The sequence below is a fragment of the Etheostoma cragini genome, chromosome 19 (genome assembly GCF_013103735.1).
Source record: "Etheostoma cragini isolate CJK2018 chromosome 19, CSU_Ecrag_1.0, whole genome shotgun sequence".
Classification (NCBI taxonomy): Eukaryota; Metazoa; Chordata; class Actinopteri; order Perciformes; family Percidae; genus Etheostoma; species Etheostoma cragini.
This window is the reverse complement of record NC_048425.1, coordinates 3053420-3070875: the sequence shown is the minus strand read 5'-3', so window position 1 is coordinate 3070875 and position 17456 is coordinate 3053420. Positions and strand designations below refer to the sequence as shown.

Sequence of the window (17456 nt, the reverse complement as noted above, 5' to 3'; positions counted from 1 at the left end):
GTAAACAGGTTGTAAAACAGTAAGTAAAGTCTACACATGAAAAGTGACAATATATAGGCCTACTAAATAGTAAAGGCTATATAACTGTCAAAATGTCCTTTTACCCTTTATTTTATTGTTGTAGCAAAATATATTTTTAGTTGAAGTAGGTTATTCATTCAGTTTTTTTCAATTCGCTGTTTTTAACTCACATCACCAGACCTACAAGCGTTGCAGAGGAGGGTCTGGCTGGTCCACAACATGCAGAGATTGGAGAAAAACATCTGCTGATGCATTTCTTTAAACCAATCACAATCATCTACGCAGGTACAGCGCCTCTGCAAAATTGCCTCGGGAAGGATCTTGTCTTGGTGGAACATGTGCTTGTTGTAGTCACACTACAAGTTGTAGTGTAATATAAATTACAAGTATAAAGCATACGTTGTAGTCTGAAATGTATTTATTATCTGACGGAGACTATGAGATGCACTTGAAAGCTCCAGAAAAAAAAAAAAAAAGAGTAGACTTGAATTTATTTTACTTATTTGTGAAAAATGCATCTGTTGTATTTTATTTTGAATATAAAACACGTAGCTTCCGGTATTACTTGACGTCTCTGCCAGCTTCCTCCCGTCCAGCCCGGAGAGTGAGTGGGATATTTTGCAGGATGGTAGGACAGACTCATTCCTGATTGGCTCGCCCTGACATTCTTACCCACTCCTCTTGCCTAAACGGAACCTCCCTTTCGCCTAAACCTAACCAACCCAACCGGAGCAGGCAACGGGTAGCAGCCATTATGGGATGACTTCACTAATTAATATTCATGAGTCTTCCCTACCATCCTGCAAAAACAAAGATTTGCGCGTGGAGAAGCTGTCAGGGAGTGTCACCGACGCACATCTCCTCTAGATTTTTTTTTTTCAGCATCCCCTCCCACAAAATATAAAAAAGATATTCTTACTATTAGCCACATTATCTGAATAGGCCACTTTGCATATTGATCGTATAACTTTTGTCACACACAGTAGGCCTATTTGTGGGATAGTAGCCTACAATTTTACGCTAATACTTAAGTAATTTTACTTTATATTTTTTTAACAGATTATTTGTTACAGAGTGTTTGTACACTTGGGTATTGGTAATAAAAGGTCTGAGTACTTCTTCAACCACTTTGATATGGTAATTGTATTGTTTATGTATGTGTATTGTGGTGTATGTGAACAATCTGATTTATACTAGAAAATACAAATACAAATATTGATAAATGATAAACTATGTTTGATAGCCAGTGTACACAATCTCACTTACTGTCCTGACTTTCTAAACCTCGTAATTTGGATTTTAAAAGCCATGACTTATTTTGGATTTCTTAATTCGTAGGTCAAAAATGTCTCACAATATCTAATATCGATTTTTAGTAGGCTATTGTCAGCCATTAAAAAAATATTGACATTGTTCGGCAGTGTAAACTCAAAGACAAAATCAGTCAATCAAAAGAATAACTTTGACTTGTTATCTGAAATTTTGTCATCAGCATTTATATTTGTTTATATGTAGGCTAATCATTTCATTTTTTCCTGGTGTGAATGGGCTTCCACACCTATTTATTATGCACTTGTGAGTTCGTTCTCTCTCTCTCTCTCTCTCTCTCTCCCTCTCTCCCTCCCTCCCTCCCTCCCTCCAGGTATAAAACAACAGTTCTTGTACAGTCTGTTTGTCCAATTTGTGTGGCAGCCTTATTATTCCCAACCTCATGTTGATCGGCCCTGAGAAGCTGACTGATATCCGAGTCCGGGCTGGAAAGAAGAGCCGAATTTCAACAGGTCTCATGGGAATATCAGAGAGGACGGTTCATAGTCTCCTTTCCTCTCTCTCTCCCTCCCTCTCTCTCTCTGCTCTCTGTCCGCACGGACTCGCATCTGGATTCGGTGCGAAGCGGAATCCTTTTTTTCTGTCAAATATTTATGTTTTCTTACGTTAAAAACTGTGTCGGGATGTTTGCTGTTTTTGTGAAAAAGATGACTTTTCGTTGCTGCTGAAAGATCCACGGAGGGGTCACAAGTTTTTCTGTGTACTCAGTGGAGGACAGCTGGAGCTGAAATACTTGGAAAAATATTTGGGAATGTTGCACCTTTAACACAAAGGAAACTGCAGAATTTAAAAGCTACCAAGAATAGACAGGACACCTCAGGAGACCCGGAGCTCTCCACGCTGTCCCTGCAGGAACATTATGGGACTATTGAAGTGATTTCCTCGGGGCGGAGGGGGTTTGCCGGACTGTGATTTTCCCACATAGAGCAGAGCTGATCTGGGGGCAGAGGGGAGCTAAATGCGGCTGACTGGCGACCCTGCACCGGGAACCATGAACAGCAGCAGCGGGTCTGGCAACTTTCTGCTGGTCCCCATACCGGAGTATCCCCTGCTGGACTGTTTGCCCAACAAGACGGTGAAGATTGTGGTGCTGGGGGCGAGCAACGTCGGGAAAACCGGTATGGATGAATGGAAGAATCAGGGCAGGGAAAAGGCAATATTCTGCTGATAAGCGAAGCTTGTTCATGGCCAAACTGATTTCACATTTGCATTAAGGGATTAAAAGGGGGGAAAGGAGGGCGACTGGGATCTCATGCATTTCAATAATATGTGATAATAACCACACATTTAAACCAGTCATCATGCAGCTTGTTATTGTATAACTTTGTGATATAATTTGTTTAAAAGAGGAGGATATCGAATGGGAGTAGTACTTGTAATAAATAACCAGATCTGTACAACAGGGGGCAATATTTTTCAATGTGCCTATATTGCACTTTTTATATCTTCTTAATTTGTTAGCTTCGATTCGTTATAATCAGTGACGAAAAGGTAAAACAATGTTAAAAACTCAATTTTTTACTCCATTATAACCAAAAGTCCTGCATGCATAGTAGGCTACAAAACAATTTGGCCTTGTTAGAGGATCACTTGTATGCAGAATGACACCCTCCAGAGTGTTGTTGAGTGTGACAGAATGTATTATTTATTATATTTTGGATTATCATTAATTAAACATTAATTAATTAACACCTGATAATTAACATTAACAATGTGTTGGCTGTACTGCTTCTACTTTTAACAATTACATACAATTGACAATAGATCTGCAGCATGCGCAGTGTTTTAAATTGTATGTTTTAGCTTTTCAATCTTAACCAAAAATTGTACTGGAGTAAAAACTACAATATTTCCCAATGAATGACATAAAACAGAAATACGCAAGTAAACTAAGTACCTCGAGGAAACTAAGGTATACTTTTATAAATGTAATGAGTTACTTCCCACCACTAAATTTAACCAATAAAAAGCTCCCATTGAAATTAAGATCTAGGGCCTACATCTCAAAGGGACCCTGCCACACAAAATAACATTTTTACATGCATTTTTTAAGTGTGTCAGGTCCATATGTGTTTGGGTTATGTGGTGAAGGTGAAGATGAACGTCTACCTCCTCTGTCAGCTCTCGCCACTGAAAAGAAAAAGAGGAGAAATCAGGCCAATCACAACAGCTGGTCAGTCTAATGTCATGTTGGCTGAGCTCATTACTATTCATGAGCTGGGTAACGGATTCTGATTGGCTAGCTGTTATCCAATCAGAGTCAAGCAGCTGAGCTCATTGAATGTTAATAACAACTGGCACTAAAGGAGTTGAGTCTTCCCGCAGGCTTTCGATACCACGCTAGAATGGCTTGAAACAAGGTAACCAAGGTAACCAAGGCATTTATTCCACAAAAAATGAGGTATAATTAGTATTTCTGTTAAAAGGAGTCTGGTGGATTTGAAAAGAGCAGCAATGCTGGTTTTAGTTCTGCGTCTTAAAGGGCTGTCTGGCGGCAGATCTGTGAAAATATTCTAAATATAGCGTACACTTAAATTTAATTACCATAGTTGAAAACAAGTATTTCTCACTTTATGGTGAAACTGTAAGTAATAAAAGTTGTACTCAAGTTTTACGGTCTGTTCACTCATGAAATGGAGTACTACTCAGCCAAACAGCCAAACTAATTACTGTGTAAATTCCTTTGAGTTATCATTTAGCTCTAATGGGAAACAAGAGCTTCTACTGAAATGAAACTGGCCTCACAAAAGTTTGAATCCGAGTTAGAAAAACCTGGTCCAGAATCCCCCAAAAACAAGAGATACCAGTACAAATAGATGAAGTGAGGGATTGCAACATCAGATTGCGAGTATTGGTTAATCATTTTCTTACTTCAGACTTTGGGCCTGTTTGTTGGCTCATCTCTCGGCAACAAAAATCCCAAAAAATGATATCACAGAAAAAAGGAAATTCCTGTAACATCTGCAAACGCTTATGTGTTCTATAGGTCAGTAGGTTGGAGCGGGTTAGTAGGGTTTTCCTATACTTCTTTTTTATTTTAAGTACAACAAGTTTGAGATAAAACAACAACCAACAGATTTTACTATGTGTAGTACAGGTCTAAAACATTACCAAATATAATCTTGAGTTAAATGGTGTCTTCCCTTTGTCATTCCACTCCTTAATTTAATTTTCAGTCTCCCTGATTCAGAGTTTTCTTGTTTCTTTTCAGCTCTGATTGTCAGGTTTCTGACCAAGAGGTTTATCGGGGATTATGAAGCAAACACTGGTGAGTTTCTACACCTCTTGTGTGGAATATCATGAGAAATCGTTGTCAAAGTAAGCAGCAGAAATAAATGTCCTCCGCTCTAGAAACCCCCCACACTATTGATTCATCCATCCATCCATTCATCCTGTCTCTTTCATTGTCCCCAGGAGCCCTCTACTCCAGAAAGGTCACACTGGATGGGGAGGAAGTGTCCCTTCAGATCCAGGACACTCCCTGTGTCGCTCTGCAGGTAACTGACGGAGGTTGAGAGACAGCAGCCATGTCTCATTTTTGCTTTATGAATAGAACATCTGGATTGAAACGGAAAAATGTTCATGAAGAGGTTTTGTGCTCGAATGGTGATGGAAACACAGATGTCGCATTGATGATGACAGGAAACAACCTTTTTTTTTTTGAAGGTGCCTTTTATCCCTACACCACTTTCACATGTGCAGTCCATGCGTGGGGTCATGTGTGAATGGGAGCAGGGATCAACATTCAGGGAAATCTAAACTGCCAATTTACCACCTCAAGACCTAGAAATATTTCAGGGAAATAAAGTTGAAGTCCAACTTGAAACAGAAAAGTTTGAGAAGTTAAAAATTCTCAAACCAATCTTTTCTTTTTTGAGCGACTGCTCAGACATCATTTAGTAGTCAAAACACTGCGGACGTTGTGCCAAAATCTTCTCTCCCTAACAAAGCGTTGTCCTCAGGCTGTGTTGTTATTTAACAATTGCACAACGCGGAAATGACACAGAAGAAGAAGAGCCAGGTTGGTGGAGGGTGATAGTGATAACTCTGAAATAAGCCTGGCTAGGAAACAAGATAGCTCACTACTGGATCTCAACGCTGGGAAATGGCAAGTCAACAACAGACGTTTGGAATAGCTTAGTGATGTAATAAATAAACCTAACATTTTTGCTAATTTTGTATGCACTCTATGACAATGCTTGGTCTTAAATAATGGGCTTTTTTTTAGCATTTAAGAATATTTTTTTCTCAAGATATACTCATAGGTGGGATTTGTCATATTTGTAGGTCAATAAAGGCTGATATATCCTTACACATAATTCATTTACATGAACAGTAGCCCACTTATTGCTCCAGCTACTAAAACTCCAGGGCAAAATCAATTCCTTTCAAGGGAATCCTCAGCTTCGCATCAAACTCAATATAGTGAATTTTGACACCCTAATCCTCCGCTTTGATCAATAGCAAACTTCCTACGCTATGTCCAGTAGCTCGCAGTCAGTTTACTCCTTACTCAGTTGGCTTGTTTCCAGCTGGATAACGTGTTGGCAGTTACCTCGTAATCTCGTAGCTAGGCACTATGTCACCAAGCCTTATGCACCATCTGTGTTAGCTTCATCCACCTCCAGCATCTGCCACCACAGCTGTCTTTACTCATACTCACTGAATCACTTGTGGATAAAGCTCTGGCAAAAAAGTCCAAACAAAACAATATCTTCAAGATGTTTACCTCATTTAAATGTAGTATATTTCCATTTTTAGTAGTTGGTTGGCACTATATTATGAACCAAGCATACCTTTTGCATTTACAGTGGAATTGGAAATATTTGCATGTCTAATTGATATGTTGATTTGAAAAATTTGAGGTATCCATTCATCTTAAAGTTGAACTCATCAGAGGCATTAAAAACCTGCTTTTATCTTTAAAGCAATTTCAGGAATGTGTTTGAAGTGAGAGGAAGTGACCTTAGGAGCATCTCCTCAAGTTTAATGAGCGCAAAGTGCAGCACAACTCTCCCTGCTCCACACTGGCAGTCTGTTTACAGAAGCTGGCCTCACAGCCGCTCATTTCCTCCCTCCAACAGGAAGATAACGGAGGGTGAGGAAGTCCCTCATGGCAGGACAGAGGATGATGGTGACCGGCTTCTAGAGATTAGACAGAAATAATTGGTGTGTGCAGAGCAGAGGGGTCGAGAAGTTACCGAGCTTCTGGAAGATTGTTAAAAGCTGCATGAGGATTGTTTTTTAAAAATTCAAAACAGAGTGTCTAGAAGGAATCCTAAACAGCACTGTATCCCGAGAAAACTGAACTCATCTTCGACTTTTCATTACAGAAAATAGGTTTTCCTTTGTAGTTATGAGTTAAAGGAACTGCCAAAGTTGAACTGTTCCTGACAACTGGGTGGTCTGGTGGGTCTGGAGTCATAAATTCAATCCCTGAACCAGCTGGTGTGTGTCCATAAACAGACATTTGTCTTGGCAATGGGGCTGTTCAGTACAATCACCTCCTGCATCCTGCTGTGGACGGGGGCAGCAGCTAAACATATTTTATATTATTATTACCGCTTTACCTTGCTGCTAGACAGCCCTTTGCGACAGGGAACTCAAGCTGTTATCTGTGCTCTCTTCGAAGCCACCAGAGTCCTTGACACAAACAGTAATTTTACGGAGTTGTCGTCTGCTGTTTGATTGGCTGGTTTGTTTGCAATATTGTGTGACTAAGCAAATGAACGTATTCTGACACCAAAGCCCCACAATATAACAAAGTAATTATCGAGGCAGCGGTAGACCAACAAGTCCCGTGTTCTGTGAGGTAAAATTACTGTTTTTGTTAAAGGGGTCTGGTGGATTCAGAGTTACTGTCTGACGGCAAGGTAAAGCGGGAAAAAAAACTCTAAATATAATGCACAGTTTAACTGATATAGATTTTTAAGGTGGCTAAAGTATGTTGAGGTGCCGCCTCCCATCCACAGCAGTACAGTAGTTAGCTACTCCTGCCGGCTCCTCCAACCTGAGGCCGTGCCGACCGCCATCTACTGTAGCTTATACACTGACTATGGAGACGTACTGCATACAACCACACTTCAAAATATCTGAACTATCCCTTTAAGCTGCTCAGGATGATGGATTTAAATTATTCTGGATAGTTGTGGACACTTCAGCAGTCTTTTTTTTTCAAGTTTATGCAACTAAAACGACTTGGTTGAAGCTGGAGAGTAATTACAGTTGTTTTTTAAACCAGTTCAACAAATGATGGATGGGTTTCTACAGAGCACAGTCTCCACAGTGTCTCACAGCTGCTTTAACTCAGAGGAATGAGTCCCCATTCTCAACAATCCGAAGAATTCAAAGCTTAGGATTCACTTGAAGTATTTAAAACTATTTCTATAGTTGACGGACAATGGAATTGTGAAGTTATTATGCATATCATTTTTTCAGGATGATGCTGAAGGCCTGTACTGCCAGGAGCAGATCAACAGGTCAGACTCATTTGCTTAAATGTGAATTAGACTAAGAAAGTAATATCATGCAATAACTGTACAATAACTTCTCTTTTAGGTCAATCTACTGGGCAGATGGTTACGTGATGGTTTTCTCCATCACGGACCACAACAGCTACCGCACCATCCAGCCGCTGTACCAACACGTCAGACGCATACACCCCTCTGGAAATATACCTGTTATACTGGTCAGTGGGACAGGGAAATCCGAAATAGGAAAAATGTTTTGATCTGTTGGAAAAAAGTGGTTTCATTTGACTGTTTAGTTAGTTTAATTTATTTCTGACGGACAAAGGGTGATTTTAAATGTCCAATGGCTTCAGTGTTTAGCCAAAGTCTTGCACTCCCGTCTGGAACGGATACAAACAGTCACCTACTGACCCTAATCCCCATTACCTCATTTATCCTGTAATCTGTAATCTGCTGCAGGTTGGCAACAAGAGCGACCTGCTTAGAGCCAGACAAGTGTCAGCAGACGAAGGCGAGACGCTAGCAACTTCACTAGGTGATAGGTCCAACTTTTTCTTCTCCTGTTCTTTTGCTGTGTAATTCTGCTCTTTTTCTCCACTAATAGTTTTGATTTTCCTATTTGTAGTCTTTTTCAATCTCTTTTCATTCCTCTGCTTGTTTTCTCCAAGACCATACATCTTTTTTTAATATATCATATTTAAAATGGAGTATCATACATACAAACAGTACTTTTAAGTACAGTTCCAAATCATTCAAAAAACGGACCTTCCCACAGTAACTCACTCACGCACACACACACACACACAGACATCTCTATCTCTTTATGTAAACTATATCCTGCCTGCTGCCTAATGTAGGAGGAATGTTGAGTGTTATCTAAGAGATAAACTGCCTCTGCTCACAGGAGGAGTTTACTTTGAGGCCTCGGCCAGAGAGAACCACGAGGGAGTCCACTCCACCTTCCTACATCTGTGTCAGGAGGTGGGACTTTTTTTGTCTTATTGATTGGTCTTTTTAACCGGCCAGTTACGGATGAGGAAACACAGTTTTAGTTTGGTTTTTGTCTGCAGAACAACTATGATTACAGGTTACTTCCCCCTGATGCCCACACCCAAAAAAATCTTTTTGACAAAAAGAGGTAAACCAGCCCATACTGGTCTGTTATACATGTATTTATATATTTGTTTTCCTCGGGGAGCGATAAGAGTCTTTTGCTCAGAGGCTGATTACATTTGAGGGATTTTAGGCTGTCGGTTTCCTTTTCTGCTAGTTGAGAGAGCAGATTCTCGAACCTATTAAATCTGTTTGTATATATTTTATTAAGTTGGGTTGTATGAGGTATTTATCCATGGTCAGTGTAGTACTTAGAGTAGAGGACGGTCGGCAGGTCCCCGAGTTTAAAAATGCAGACAGGAGTCTTCATACTTCACACAGAAGCTGCTGATGTGGAAGAGGCCTTCTTTGACAAAAACAGTGATTTTACCTTCACAGAACACAGGAGTTGCTGGTCTACCCTTAATCAAAGTGTGTCTCGTGGCTGGTAATCAATTATAATAAGAGTAAAATAGAAATAAATACATATGCAAAGACAAGTGGTTGTTGGGTTGCTCAGGCAAAGTATAGTTCCCGGGTGTGGATTTATTTCAGAGTCATTGTGGTCTCTGTGTTCCAGGTGATCCGGGTGCTGGGAGGAGGGAACGGGGAGAAACGAAGAGGAGGCCTCCACCTGGCCAGACCTAAATCTCCCAACATGCAGGAGCTGAAGAGGAGGTTCAGACAGGTCCTCTCCTCCAAAGTCAAGTCATCCACAACTCTGTAATGGACTGTGATCGCAGGATTGGACCATACAGGGAAAGATAAGACCTAACATGGAAATGTCCTTCTTTGATGGAAGGATGAAGAAAAATGGAAGTAGCCTTGATATCAAAGACTTAAGTTTGGAAACTCAAGCTGTTAATGGCATGAATAATTTCTGCAGTGATAAAGTTGTTGGTCGTCAGATGGATAAAGCCAAAGACTGAATAGAGCTTTCTGCAAACTCAGCTCTTATCTGTGTTTTGGAAGGAGCTCATGGTCAACATGACCTCTTCCCAGCATGCTGCTTTATGTGAACATGTCACAGACTGCTAAACAAACGCAGAGTGTTGTGTCAGAAATGTGGCGTGGTTACCACGGATAGCGAATGTGTGCCACTGACACGGTTCACTGTGTGTGAACCAATTCATACCTCAGTTTTCTTGAGGCTGGAAAAAAAAAAAAAAAAAATACCTGACAAGACAATTGTATGGAAGAAAATGTTTTTTAATGTCCTGTCATTTTACCCCCTACTTTTTTTTTTTCATTGAGATTTGTTTGCAACAACATGATGCTCAAAAGCTTTCCATTTGGTTTAAGGTGAGAAGAATGCCCCATTTCAACTTTCCTAAAGAAATAAATGAAATGCAAGTTTCTGTTCTGTTCTTGCAGACTTATTAAGAAAGTAGTCAGAGGCAAAACAGGAAATGACCCTAAAAGCATTTAAGTTTTACGCTGGGACAAATGCTGACATTTGACAGCTGGAAGGAAAGGCAAGGCAAGTTTATTTATGTAGTTCTCTATAACAGTTCAGCAACGATGCAATTCAAAGTAATTTTACATAAGACATTAACAGCACATTTAAAAACAATTAAAAACAGTCATGAAAGAGAATAACAAATGCTAAAATAGAATTAGACACATAATATTAAAGAATAAAGTGCTGTGCAAAAAAATTAATTATTATTGATTTTAAAGCCAAGCCTAACACAGCAAAGTGAGGACAAACTGCTGCCATATATGGAAGTTGATAATATATATTTATCTGCCGCATTTAAAAGAGACGTGGGTGGGATAGTGAAAATCCAGGATTTAGCCAAAGACTTTGAACATTGACAACTTCTCAGTCAATCCCCCGCTTTCTGCTTAAGCCCAAATGGTCTCCTAAGTCCCTCCCCCCGGCTCTGATTGGTGAATCTGAACATGGAACGGATTTTTGCAAATCGTACAATAGGCTATAGGTGGTGCCAGGGGAGCCTTTTTCATATTTTAAATTACATTATTCATGTAGTACTACTCAAACATGGGGTCAGTTTCAGCAAATATGACAGAAAGTTAGCATCTTTAAGTTCAAATCAGGGCCATTTAGATAAATTCTCATGAAGCTTAATGTTAAAATCATATTACATCAAAGTGATTCAGTGACCCACATTCATGGGTACATTAAAAACAGGAACAGACTTTTATTATGGCCTTCATATTTTTAATATATACATTTTAAAAATGTTTTTGATTATGTCTTCCAACTTGCAAACCCAAAAATGAGAATGAATTATAATGTAAATAATTGCAGCCATAGACTTCCATGTTCAGCTAGTTATTCGTGTGTTTTAACTTGCATGAATACCAGAGTTCATGTTTAGCTAAAGTTAGAGGAGCTGTAGTTAGATTGGTTCCAAACCCTCAAATTAATCCCCAAAATCTACATAACACCACATACTTTTGAATCTGCTCTCATTTACGAGCCCTAGATGTCCTGTTATTGTTACACAGTAAACCTTTCCACTATAGCTCAGCCCGAAGAATCCAAACTAGGTGTGAAAGTACCTTAATAGCCTGAGCCTGATATGAGTATTTCATTTCTATTGTTTTTTTAAGAATGGTGTTAGAGTTCTGTAGAGTTAATGTTGCTCTAGTCTCACCCTGCCAGACCCTCCTCAAAAGCACCCTGAAGGAGATGGGAGGAAAACGTGCTCTAGTTTAATGGCATTTCTTTAAACCAATCAGAATCGTCTCTGCACATAGCCACTGCAAATTATTCCTGCAAGAGAAATCTCAAAACTGGATGGATAGTTTAGCTAGCCCTGTCCCTGCAGAGATATAAGGAGCAGTTAACCATTGTACTCATTAATCCACCAAATTTAAAATTCCAAACACAAACAAAGTGGAAGGAAAAGGAAAATACATGCATCCGGCGGAATTTCCTGTAGCACCAGAGCAATCCCAGAAGTGGAACGCAAAGGAAATAGACTAATGTTAATACAGAAACCTTCTCTCCCAACAAGAAAAAAACCTGGGCAAGTCACATCTTTTTGGTACCAAGAGATGTTGAGCTCGCAGGAAATAATTGAATATTGTTCCAATCCAAATCCAATAATGTGGATACATTTGAGAAAGTACAGTATGTGCTATTTGTAAAGATTTGGGAATTGGTTCAAAAAAAAAGAATGTAAAAGGAAGTTGGAAAGTGTGTGTGTGTGTGTTTTCTGCTGTTCTCATGACCCCTCCTCTCAACAACACACACACACAATTCCCAGTTAAGACAAAATTCCTCAGCATTTGGAATTTCTTTCTAGGTCACCGAACTGTCACTCTAAACCCATTTCACACACACAACTGCACACTCAAAAAAAATTGTCTGCTGACCCCAACTCAGGACCTTTTTTGCCCTTTGACCTTTAGAAAACAGCAGGAGTCCGGAAAAAGGTTGAGATGAAGCCAGTCATCTGATTTGCTGAGACAAAAATCCAGAAGTGACATTTGATGAATGCCAAGACACAAATTCTATGTGAAAAATGGGTCTTTTTTTCTTAGCTGCAGCTACTTCCAGTCCAATATCCTTGTTTTATTTGGAAACCACAACGTTACTTCCCACACACACTCTTAAAGACCTCCTTCCTGTGTGCCACTGGATCAAGTGTTCTTGCATTCTCCAATGAATAAATACGGATTTCCTCCCTTTTTCTACTTGAACAGGTCAGCAATGGGCTTTATTGGATAGATGAAGAATTAATGTGACAGTAATGAGGCCAGATTTAGAAAACGAATGCTCCACTAAGTGTTCCCTTTTTTTGGTGAGGAGACAAAGAGCCAAAACGCACTTCTGGGTTCAGTTTCAAAAGTAAGTCCAGTTAAAATTGACATCATCACAAGTTCTGCAGCATAATCCTGCAAAGTGCAGTCATGCTGTCTAGACACGGCACAATGCAGATGTGCACAAAAGGCCCAAAACTTTAAATCTTGAGATAGAAAGGGGCTGCACTGCAAGTTTGGTCTGTAAATCCTCATCAGGGTTTGAGAAAAGATGAATGTCAGAGCTTTTAATGGCCTCAAATCTTCTACATCTTATCAACAGCAAACCACACCAAACACAAACATGTGGTAGTGACCACTATGGGAAAGCTTCATCGGGAATAGTAGCGTGGAGGACATTAACCAGCTGTGCATGCATGTGTGTACATGAATGTGTATAAATGCCTCATTCTGTTATCTGTAGGAGGGGGCAGGAAGTTCCCTTCCCGTTAAGACCCCAAATCCAGAGAGAGAGAGAGAGAGAGAGAGAGAGAGAGAGATGATATGAATGAATTATAATGTCAACTATCTACATATTAGAGGGTTGACAGAAACTGGGGTGGGTGTTTTACATAGACAGAAAAACATCAACAGGATTATTATTATTTGTGTGTTTGTCTAGACATACAACAAATGAACATGTCAGCTTTCAGCCCAACCAGAGATACTGAATGAACAGCTCCCCCAACACGATATTACAGTTCTGTGTGATCACTAAATGCCGCTATAAAAGGCCAACAATTCCTCTTCCTCTGCTTGCAGTTCTCATGCATTAGTTCCATGTTGTTGAATGTGTAGTTTCTGTGGCTGCTTTGGAAAGTTTGATGTCTGTTGTACTGTAACATTTTCAAGAATAACTGCAAAACGTCGTTATTAACTTTAAAATATAAATGATCCTGATCTTTCGAATCAGTGCAAAGCCCATGGATGTCGTGCAGAATTTAGTATGCCATTGTATAGACTGGCTTTGTCTCAGCACCCATCTCTCTGACTCACGTCTAGCTTGCCTGCTTAAACTCCAACTTTAATCTTTGTTCCTTCCATTTCTGAAAAAATGTCTGGCAGTATGGAGTCAATGCATGAAGCTCTGTTGTCTCTATTTCTGTCTCAAAAGCTCCCAGTGGGCAACTCTTTTAGCCTCCCATTTCCCCTCTCCCTCCCTGCTCACCCTATTTCCTCACTTCTCTCCTTGTACAGCATATCTTGAGACTAGACAGGAAATTCAAACCAAGGATATACCACACCCACAGTTTCTTTCCCATACACAGCTTCTCCACATAGCTTCTCCATACCTTGTTTAAAGGATTTTGATTTTGAAAATGTAGTTTTTTCAGAGTCTTTACATCTTTATAGTTTGTTTAATGGTTTATTTTCAACCTTCAACCTCTCTCCACTCCCTATCCCTCATCTTGGCTTAAATCATTCTTCCAAAATAAGCCAGCAATTTGTTTTTAAATGCTTAGATTAATCACCACAAATGATGTGTTGTTGTAACTCACTGGAGCGCTTTCGAGATACGAAACTGATTTTTTTTTTTTTTTTTAATGCAACTTGGAAGCTTCAAGAGGCCCATTAAGACATGGACCACTTAAACCTCAGGAATATTTCCATATTGTAAATCATAAGCATACTGTATCTTGAGCCATTGAGGAACAGATGGTGCTTTTTTCTCAACACAGACAGCCAACCGTATGTTTTAGATCCCTGTTTCATGTACTGTATATCCAGCATGTCAGTGCTTTGCCTGTGATTTTTCCATAATAGAAAATGTTTTAGTGCCGGTCTATGGGAGGAGATTAAAGAAAGTTTTAGGGATCCTTCTAGTTGCCATAACAAAAAAACAGCTGTGTGCTAATCAGCCACTTATGCTAGCTGCCTCCAGCTTTCAGGAATGAGGTTTAAAAAGCTGTGTCAACCCAGAGAATGTCTAACAAGGGAAGACCTTCCACTCTCTGGAAAACTCCGGTCTCCTGAAACGGCTGCAGTTCCACTCTGGTTCCATATGAGGGCGCTCACAGGCAAGTGCAGACTGAATGGAGGTCTATGGAGCTATGCCCCTCAAAATCCTTTTCTCAGGATTTATTCTAGTAATTTGAATGTTGCATTCATAGAGGGAGGTAAAAAAAATACACACTGCTACACTACTCAGATTTCTCAACGGCATTCACGTGAAAGAGACAAATTTTGGCGTCTAGCTCCACACAGACCCACTTGCCTGCGATCACCCTCAGTGGAACTCTGGTGGAACTGCAAACTCATTCAGTACGATGGTGCTTAATAGGTGGTGAACAGGCTCTCCGTAGACCGGTTCTGGCTAACCCTGAACTCTGAGTTGATTTACCCTAATATGGGAAACTGAGTTTTTGGTTCCAAAACAGCTGATTTGAGTTGGTTCACTCAGAGTTAAACCCGTGCACCATCACAAAAAAAAGCAGCATGAATAGAGTATTGATACTACAATTCACCATGGTAACAATCACAAACAAAATAGTTGGCGGAACTACTCCTACGCTCACACAGCAAAGTTTGAACATGTATTCAGTTAAAAAGCAGCTGCTGCAAAAGAGAGAGAATACGTGTGGGAGAAAATTGCTCCTAGAGTTATTGCCTAAGTTCCAATGTAGAGTATTAATTTCATATTTAATCAGAAGTATAATATTACTGGTGAAATGGTTTTGAACCTACAATCTAATTATTTAGGTGCAATTCTTTCCGCTTTTTGCTAGCAGCAGCAGCCATGTTCTTTGTTTTCAAGTAGAACATGGAGCAGTCACAACTCTGCCGTCCTTATGTCAAACCCGCCCAACGACTCTATGCACGATGTGATTGGTCTGACCGGAATTTGGTCTTTCCAGCTCACAAGTCAACGGAGAGTTGCTAGACTGACACTGGCTGCAAATTACATTTGCTGCTTCTAGGAAGGCTAGTATCTGGAAATGAAAATGCATCTATAATCGGGGCCTTAATATCATCTTTAACTCCCTGTGAAGTGATACAGCTTCTTCTTCAACTGGGTCGTCAACAAAAGGAAATGCCACGTTTTGAGAAATAAAACATTTTATCGTCTGCCTAACACGGTAAATAAACCAACACTGTTTGTTATTCATGCAGAAAAACTGAAAACCCAGAGTTTTCCTCATCTCAGGGTTAACAAACTCAGAGTTTTAACTAACCCTGCTTTGTGACATGAACCCCAGGTTCAGCTTCATAAGCCAAAAGAAACATCCACATCCAGAAAATGGAAGTAAAATACAGAAAGTGTGTTTCGAAAAGAAACAAAAGTTATGTTTGCTCTTACGATAGTTTGGGAGTTTACAACTTTAGCTTTTCCTGAGAAGTGACTAGCTCGAAATGTCAGCACACTTTTACATCTTTCTATCCCTCCTAGATAAACAGGCAGAAAGGAGTTGGAGAATGAGTCACACTTCCTGTTTTATCAACATTACAAACACATCAACACAAGTAGTTTTCCTCGACTTGGATTGTGTTGCAGAGTCATGTTGTGTTCAATTTATGGAAATTTGAAGTATGTGTGGTTGTTTCTGGGTGGCAGGGTCAGTTTCTTTAGTCCTTTCATTCGTGTCACTCCGCCTTTCTGCATTTCTGACTTTTCATCGTCCCTCCTTTCAAGCGTGGTCAAATTACACACAGACATCAGATAAGGAAGAGTTTAAGACAGACTGTGGGGGAGCCGGAAAAAGAAAAACACTGAATAGATGTTTCAACACAAGCCAATGTGGAACTGACTGCAAAAATACAGTAGCCTACTGTACATTTACTATAAAAGAAGTGGATCATGTCCTGGACTGGAACTTGTATCAGATGTTGGCCTAAAGCAGATTACCCACCACAAAACTAAAAAGGGTTGCCCTTCACAGACTAGTTGTTGAGAAGAGATTAGGAAATGTTCACCCTAACCGAACCAACTGACAAAACAGCTATGTACGAACTGTTCAAATTGACGAGAACAAGAGGTACACTGGAATATGGCTGACCGAACATTTGACCAAAATATTGGTTAAACCCAAGTGTATTGATATTTTTGGTCACTTGGGAACACTGCAAATTTGACATTTTAGTGACACCCAGCAGACAGCAACATTTGCATTCATTCAGTCTTGTTTCTGTCCACCCAAAGACCGTAAACCATACATTCACTCTCCTTTTAGCTCCGTTTTGGTTTCTGCCAACTCCTGAGAAACAAATATCAGGCTCATCAGCTGCTAAATGCAGCTCTATGTTCACTATCTAGTTGCTAAATTTGTCAGTTGACAGTTGTTGAGCCCCCCCACAACGCGGTGCCGGTCAGTCTTGAGAACGAGGGGACCCTCCGTCAGTGACCGCTAAGGGGCCGTTTCATAAAGAGGAGTGCCATTCAGAAAAGAAAGACAGCGATCAATTCAAAGAGTTGCTTATAGCAAAACCTGTCAACACCTGGCTATAAGGAGATGCTTTGGATGGGTACAGTAACCCGTGGCTGAACTCCTGCTGTGGAAATTAACTCTGTGAAAGACATAAAAATCACTGACGCCTCCTTTGATGCAGCAGCCAAACCTACCAATAATTTTGTTTGTCCTTTTTTTTATTAAATACATTCTAAAAGCTATAATTTTTCAACTGACATCACTTGGGGCAGTCTATTGGACTTCACAAAGCTCCCGCTGGAGACACAAAAAACAACAACTATAAAATAGACTGACAAGTAAAATCAGCCCACACACACACACACACACACACACACACACACACACACACACACACACACACACA

The 17456-nt window shown here is 40.0% G+C and overlaps 1 protein-coding gene and 1 long non-coding RNA gene across 3 annotated transcripts in view; one reads left to right on the top strand and one right to left on the bottom strand.

Annotated features, from left to right (window-relative positions):
- Nucleotides 1–1682: 1682 nt before the first annotated feature.
- Nucleotides 1683–10270, top strand: rasl11a (RAS-like, family 11, member A). Of its 2 annotated transcripts, XM_034857227.1 has the most exons (9): nucleotides 1683–1907; nucleotides 2134–2468; nucleotides 4562–4618; nucleotides 4765–4847; nucleotides 7789–7829; nucleotides 7909–8038; nucleotides 8280–8355; nucleotides 8725–8801; nucleotides 9493–10270. In XM_034857227.1, the coding sequence occupies exons 2-9, from the start codon at nucleotides 2309–2311 to the stop codon at nucleotides 9637–9639; spliced, it is 771 nt and encodes a 256-aa protein (XP_034713118.1). In that variant the 5' UTR covers nucleotides 1683–1907; nucleotides 2134–2308; the 3' UTR covers nucleotides 9640–10270. The 2 variants fall into 2 exon arrangements, with proteins under 2 accessions (XP_034713118.1, XP_034713117.1); XM_034857226.1 differs by having other exon boundaries at nucleotides 1762–2468.
- A 2616-nt stretch (nucleotides 10271–12886) lies between these two features.
- LOC117935126 overlaps nucleotides 12887–17456 on the bottom strand; it is an 8037-nt gene continuing 3467 nt past the window's right edge. Inside the window, exon 3 of the long non-coding RNA XR_004654688.1 lies at nucleotides 12887–12897. This is a non-coding gene — a long non-coding RNA (uncharacterized LOC117935126). The remainder of the gene's footprint in view (nucleotides 12898–17456) is intronic.

What these genes read in the sequence shown, in the direction of transcription:
- rasl11a (XM_034857227.1), top strand. Translation starts at nt 2,309, where the DNA reads ATGCGGCTGACTGGCGACCCTGCACCGGGAACCATGAACAGCAGCAGC. An exon ending in GGATTATGAAGCAAACACTG is followed by an intron (nt 4,619 to 4,764) that starts GTGAGTTTCTAC and finishes CATTGTCCCCAG; the next exon opens with GAGCCCTCTACTCCAGAAAG. An exon ending in GACGCTAGCAACTTCACTAG is followed by an intron (nt 8,356 to 8,724) that starts GTGATAGGTCCA and finishes CTCTGCTCACAG; the next exon opens with GAGGAGTTTACTTTGAGGCC.